General features: G+C 47.3%; 1 protein-coding gene across 1 annotated transcript in view; it reads right to left on the bottom strand.

Annotated features, from left to right (window-relative positions):
* PTPRK (protein tyrosine phosphatase receptor type K) overlaps positions 1 to 1,131 on the bottom strand; it is a 332,596-nt gene extending 331,465 nt beyond the window's left edge. Inside the window, 1 exon segment of the mRNA XM_033143751.1 lies at positions 878 to 1,131. Coding sequence (XP_032999642.1) covers positions 878 to 980 — 103 coding nt within the window. The 5' untranslated portion in view covers positions 981 to 1,131.
* Positions 1,132 to 7,066: the final 5,935 nt, after the last annotated feature.

The raw sequence follows: 7,066 nt of genomic DNA on the forward strand, positions 1-7,066 counted from the left end.
ACCCATAAACCGACTGACTTCTTTCCACCTTAGAGTGAGACAGAAAGTAGCAGCCGGCTCCCAATTTGGGAGAAACTTAAAAAGGTAAAAGTCGTCTGAAGGTGGTTGCTTTTCGTTCCATCCTTGTGCGGAAAACAGTCCGCAGAAGGCGAAAGGAAAACACGTTCTCTTTCTCTATTAACAAAGAAGAGAAAGGACAGAGAAGGTTCCACAATGGAAGCTCAGCCAACGCTGTGCAAACGCTACCTGGGAAACTGACCAGAAGAGAGGCCGTGGGGGGAGGCGAGGATTAGCGTGAGAAGCTATAAGTGTGCAGCTTGGAAGTCTCGTTTTAATAGCTCTCCACCTCACCCCACCCGGTCTGCCTTGAAGGTGCAAAACTAGGGCTATTTTGCACAAAGGGCACCCCTACCGTCGTCTGTCACTCATCGTTAAGCGGGGAAAGTGGGGCTTTCCCCATATTTTACTGCGGGGGGGGGGGGGGCGCAAGAACAACGGTTCCAAACGTTCCATAGCTCTCAACGTTGCAAAAGCAAATAAGACCACGTCCCACCGTCCCAAAGCGGAACGTTGCTCGGCTCCTTCTCCAGAGGGTCTCGCCCACTGAGGAAGAGGACTGGTCCACGTTCTCCTTTTGGAAAGCTGCGCTCAAGCGGGCTCTCCAGAGAAAGAAGCCATCGGGTCGGTGGGACCTTGCTCGAGCACAACCTCCTCCTCCTCTTCCTAGGTCTCTCTCTTCCCCTACTCTCCCCTTTGGGGGGGCTCTCCAAGCCCCGACGCGAGTAAAAAAGGGCACACACACAACACACACAAGCCTGAGCAGGAGAAGCCTCCGAGAAGAAGAAACGGGACGCCTTCCCGCGAGGTGGCCGCTTACCTGCCGAGAACTGCCCACGGGCCACTCCAAGCAGGGCAGCCGAGGGGGCGACGAAGGAGGCGAGCGCCGCCAGCAAACCAACGGCTCCAACCGCCGGGGCCATGCTGACTTTGGAGAACTTTTGCGAGGAGTCTCTCACTCAACTCGGGCGCTCTCTCCCGAAGCTGCGAGGAAAGCTCGTCTTCCTGGCCAGTCCGGATCCTCCTGTTGCCTGGATGAAATGGGGGCGGGGGCGGGGGGGGGCACGGAAAGCCCGGAACAGCAACAAGGTTGCCTTTCTTCTCCGCGGTGTCTGCGCCGGAGTGCTCCCTCCCCCGCTTTCCAGGGGCAATCCCGAGCCAGGCGCGCCTGTACAGTACTTGGCGTCGGCGGTTGCACTTAGTCCACGAGAGTTACTTGGCCGATCGGCGAGTGGGGAAGGGAGGAGCCGAGCGCGCGCGCGTCCAACCCTCCGGTTCTCAGCGCTTCGGCAGAGGGAATGAGAGACTCATTTCGGCCGGGAGCCCATAGCCCAGCGGAGAGGGGCCCGCCAGCGCCTCCTGCTGCTCGAGCATGAGAAAGCAGTCCGGCGGAAGAGAGCAGCTCGACATCGGCTGCGTGCGGCTGAGGAAACAACCGCCCTGCGTCTCTCGACCTCGGCTGCGGGCGGCCACGCTCCTCTCGGGCTCTTTTGCAGCTTGTTTTTGCAGACAGAGAGGGGAGCGGGGTGCGCGCGTGGATTTGGGAGGAGAAATGGAAAGGAACAGCCGGGGTGGGGGTGGGAGAAGAGAAATGTGTGTGTTTCCTCGCGTTTTATTTTTTTGTCACAGGCACCGGCAGAAGGGGGAATCCCAGGCTCGCTTTGCATAGGAATGAAGTAGAAAGAGAACGTGCTGAATTGCCTAATTCGTCCGATTGCTTTGTTTTCGCGGTTCTACCAAGCTCTTTTCTGGCGAGAAAAAAGGATATTCGTGTGTCTCCCGGAAAGGTGCAGCTTGGAGATCGCTGGGGTGGTGATGTGTATGGTATGTTCTTTATATTTTCGCCACCTAATCCTGAGTAATGCTTACTCAGGTGTAAGACCCATTTACTCCTCGGTAAGGCACGTCCTGGCGTGCTCTGGTCCATGGGGTCACGAAGGGTCGGACACGGCTAAACGACTAAACAACAACAACAACAACAACAACAAGGCACGTCCACGGTTGTTTATTCCTAAGTAAGTGTGCCCAGAATTGCAGCTGCATACAGCTAGCCTTCCCTACTAGAAGCACTCTTGGGATAATGGGTTAAATAAATTGTAAGCTGTGTGCAACATCTTGAGATGGTACCAAGCACAACTCAAAGATTTTGCCTGCTAGGCTGCCTTCTCTCTCTTCCCCACTCCACCCCCCCCCCACTCCAAGGCTCTATATAGCTTTAGCAGCTGCATGGCAAATCAGCAGGTGCAGGTTAACCATCTCTTCATTTCTAGTTAACCCAAACTACACCTGTTCGATTGCTGCTTGGCCCATCCAGCTGTTTAAAGCAGCTGTGCTGCCCTAAGAAACAATCAAACTTAGGTGAGTCAGTTTCACATTTGTTTTGTTTCCAACATTAGCCTTCTGTCTGGGGTATCTAGTCAGTTTTAAGAGGCTAAATACATGGTCCTGAAGGATTTACCCATGCTTTGTGTTTCCTAGTGAGTGGATGAAACCAATAGACCATCAAATGGTCAAGAAGGTGGTTACTACACTTGCTGTAGAGGGAAGGTCAACCTGGGAAGGTGACCCATCTAATAATAATAATAATATAGGAGAAAGAAAACTCTAATGCTGAATCTCCACTGGCTTGCAGCTATAATAATTCATGAGAAACAGTTCAGGAGTAAACCCCAACGAAAAATCTGCACCTGTGGCTTTGTGGGACATCTTTGGGAGAAGAAAAGGCTAAGGAGTAAACCCTGCACAAATCCGGAGTGAAGTCCCTAAGACGGTTGGATGGCACCTTGCATGGGCACATCATGGGGGGGGGGGAGTTGCCCTCCCTAAATCAAGTAAATCAATAAAAATGCTTAACTGAGCTTCTGCCCCACAACAGAAAGCATGCCCCCCAACATAAATCCTGGCTACACCCATGGCACCTTGTATGCCCCCTTCCAGCAACTTCAGCAGCCCAGCTGGTGCCAAATGCATTGCCCTGCTTTCCTCTGGACCACATCAGTAAGGCCAAGAGTGGGATCTGGGCAGCTCAGGATCTCAAAACACACTGCCCAGTCTTGTGCTCCAGAGAAGTCATTTTGGTGCTGCTGACGCAGCAAAAACAATGTGGGAGGCAGCAGTTTTGAGTTACTGGTCTCTGCAGCCACAGGTGCTGTAATTCTCCAGCAGTTTGCCTTCCCCCCCCCCCACAGGTGCACTCCATTGTCTCTCGAAACAGATGGATGCCAACAACAACAAGAATATTCTTAAGGTGATGGTCACTATACTATTGCCTGATCCTATGCATATTTCCCAGGAGTAAGTTCTAGTGAGTTCACTGAGACTTGTTCCTTAGAAAACTAGTTGAAGAATGCAGCCACATCCTATCCATGTTTACTGAAATAAAAGTTCCACTGTTTTCAGTAAGACTCCGTAAGTGTATGCATAGAATTGCAGCCTTGATCCTATGCATGTTTACTCAAAACTAAGGCCAACTGTGTTCATAGGAGTGAAGCCCATGACTCTTGCCGTACTTCAAGGGCTCTTAACTGACAGGCAGGGTTAAAGGAAAGGAACATTGTTGGACAGAAATGCTGCCAAATTAAGTTGAAAAATAAATCCCCACTCATCCATGAAGCTTGTTGGCTGAGTGGCCTTGAAGAAATTGCTCTCTCAGCTTAACCTGTGTCTCAGGATTGTGAGAGTAAATGGAATAAAAAAATCCAAGTCTATACACTGAAAGATGCTGTAGACATGATAAATAGCATAATTGGACTCTAGCCTTCTTGCAAATGGAACCAACAGCACAAGTGTTTTCTGACTTTCAACTATCTGTTTTACGACAGTTATGAAACCAGATTTTATATTAAAAAAATATCATCTGTGCAACACAAGTCCAAATGGGACTTACCCTAGCATCAATGAATCGAGTAGATAATGGGTGCAATCTTATGCATTCCATATGGAGGTCAGTCCTGTTCTGAATAAACATGCTTAGATTGCACATTAATGTTGCAATTCTGTAAGCACACATTAGGAAGTAGAACTTGATTCTGGGTAAAGTAGCTTTGATTGCACTGCATGGGCCACATTTCTACATCAACAGCCCTGATTTCTTTATATTGACTTGTTCACTGCTGTTAGATGTTACCTAGCATGAATTCTACCATTTTGCACAAGCTAGGCTATTTGTTTGCCATAAATGGTGACCTATGGGTGACCATACTCAGTATGAAGGCTTTATACAAGGCAACTTCTTATAGGACCAATCAAAACATGGTCAGAGTTCATCAAAATGGTTTTGCCATAGCTCTGAACCAGTGAATGAGAATATGCAAGATTTGACCTCTGCATCATGCAGAGTGAATCGTTTGAGAAAAAGGGAGACGCACTAGTTCTTACTGAGCTGCACATTATCTTTAAATGAAAGCACATACAAAAAGCAACTAGAAGGTATGAGCCCATATTGCTCAAAAATTGTTTTCACAAAGTATGTTAGCACCAGCATTTAAGTGTTGCTTTACTACTGACACTGTGAGGGAAGTGTTCCTGTCACAGTTGGATATCTACTTCATAAGTGATAGTTTGTTGTCAAATTTGATTGGCACCCTGAGTCTGCAGGCATGTAGATTCTGCAGTGATACGTACAGGGAGTTTGTGTGTGTGTGTGTGTGTGTGTGTGTGTGTGTGTATTGCTTAGGAAATGCCCTGTCATTTGTTGTGAGGAATCCAGATAATATTCTCCAAGTCATTGCCTCCCTTTGTAGGAAATCCTGTTCCCACAGCATCCAAACTATAGAGTTGATTTACTAAGGAAGTACAATTTTTCCTCTGCCCCCTCCCCCTACCCACCCCTGCCTAAAGCAATCAAGATTATTGTTGAAAACATTGCTCCATGTTTGTGGTTCTGCAAGAGCTATATAGGGAATTTGTGACCCTCCAGAGTCCAAACAGACTGCAGCCTCCATAGCTTATGGTCAGGGATGATAGAATCATAGAACTGTAGTGTTGGAAGGGATGCTCAGGAACATCTAGTCCAAACCCCTGCAATGTAGGAATCTGCAGCTGTCCCAAACGGGAATCAAATCTGCAACCTTGGCATTATCAGCACCAAGCTCTAGCCAACTGAGGTGTAGTTCAACAAAATTTGGGGTTGCCCCATGCTCCCCATTTCTGCAATAGGACCGCAAGCACCTATTTTGTGAAGTTGAAAATGCCAGCCACTTAGAACTTCCCTTTTCTTTTTCCATTTCCTCTTTTAACTTCATCTGTTTTATTTGCCTTATATCTGCCAGTGGTCTGTGAAACTGTCAGTATTAGGATATGGAATACCCTCCTTGCAATGAGGCTATCGCTGGGTGCAAGGCTATCCATATTCCTTTTACTATGGGGCAATAGTGATGCAGGCCACATCCACACCATACATTTAAAGCACTATTAGACCTGGTCCTTTTATATACACTAGCAGGCACCAACCAGGCAGTGACTTTGCCATAGCTTGCCCCTCCCAAAGAAACCCAGGGACTGTAGTTTATTAAGGGTGCTGAAAGTTCTTCAGGGACTTCTAGAGCTACAATTCCCAGAGTCCCCTGGGAAGACGGCCTGAAAAGCCATTCTGGGAATTGAAGCTCTGTGAAGGGAATAGGGGGTTTCCTAATAACTGTCAGCACCCTCAACAAACTACAGTTCCCAGGATTCCTGAGGGAAACCATGACTGTTAAAAGTGATACTGTATCATAGTGCTTTAAATGTATGGTGCAGATATGGTTGTTTTATGGTTCTTTTGGGGGGAGGGGACTTGGCTGTTTTGTGGTTCTTTGGAAAGGGGCCAAGGGAGCATAGTTCTCCAGCAGTTGCAATTCCCGTGATCAAAGGCTACTCGTGGAACCAAACTTGTTTGCCCCAGCGTGCTTAATTTAATAATAATAATTAGCCACCATAGGTTGGAATGGTGGCCCCGAATTTGGAGGGGTGTGTGTGTCTTTAACATGTTGCCCTGTCATGGTGTAGATCAGAATTGCCACCCACTCTTAGCTCGTCTGCACAGAAAGAAAGGAATGAAAGCCACACAGTCATAATAGTTTTTTGGTTGAATTTTGAATCAGGACTGAATCCAGTAGGTTGGTGTTGGTATAAGGGCTCAGTTGTTAAAGAAGCATTTCCTAAAGATTGCATCAAAGCATGCACAGAATACAGTTCCTTAAGCAATGAGTTAACACACACTGCTTCTATTTATTTGTGTTGTTATTGATTGCATTTCTATCCCACTTTTCCTCCAAGGAGCTCAAGGTGGCATACATAGTTCTCCTCGTCTCCATTTTATCCTCACAACATCCCTGTGAGGTAGGTGAGGCTGAGAGTGAGCAACTGGCCCAAGGTCACCCAATGAGCTTTGTGGCTGAGTGGGATTTGAACCCAGGTCTGTTCAGCACTCTAACCACTTACACCACACTGGGTTGTTTTTTTTAAGCTGAGAGGGGGTAGTTTCCAACTGGACACAATGTTCAGTATTATCTCAGCTTTAGCACACATAATTTTGTAGTCCCTGCCCTTAGATTTTTAGCAACAACCCAACAGGAAGATGATCTGCTAAATTTCTGTTTTTCAGGATACTGGCACAGGAACAGGCTAGTCAAAGTTAGAATCCTAGTAAAAGGTAATAGCAAAATGTTTTGCTAGTTAGTTCCCATTTGGGAGCTCATCTAGAAATCAGGGGGCTAGATTTATGGTCTGGGGTTTGATAATTTACCAGGAGATAAGCTTGTTATTCTACATGTCTGTGTTAGACTTGGGGAGGGGGGGGGCCTCAGAGATACCATTAAAAAATACACAAACGAAACCACAACACAGGATCTTTTCTTTGTGGTCGAGATGGTTTTTTACATTTTACAAAGATCTTTGCTGTGCTGTACTGAGAAACTTGAATGCTGTCCGGAAAGGTTTCACTTGAATGGAGTGACTGAAAACCAACCCCAATATATCAGGAACATGCAAGCAGCTGTGGTTCGTGAAACACTGATTCTTTATCTGACAG

This window comes from Lacerta agilis, chromosome 3 (genome assembly GCF_009819535.1).
Source record: "Lacerta agilis isolate rLacAgi1 chromosome 3, rLacAgi1.pri, whole genome shotgun sequence".
Taxonomy (NCBI): domain Eukaryota; kingdom Metazoa; phylum Chordata; class Lepidosauria; order Squamata; family Lacertidae; genus Lacerta; species Lacerta agilis.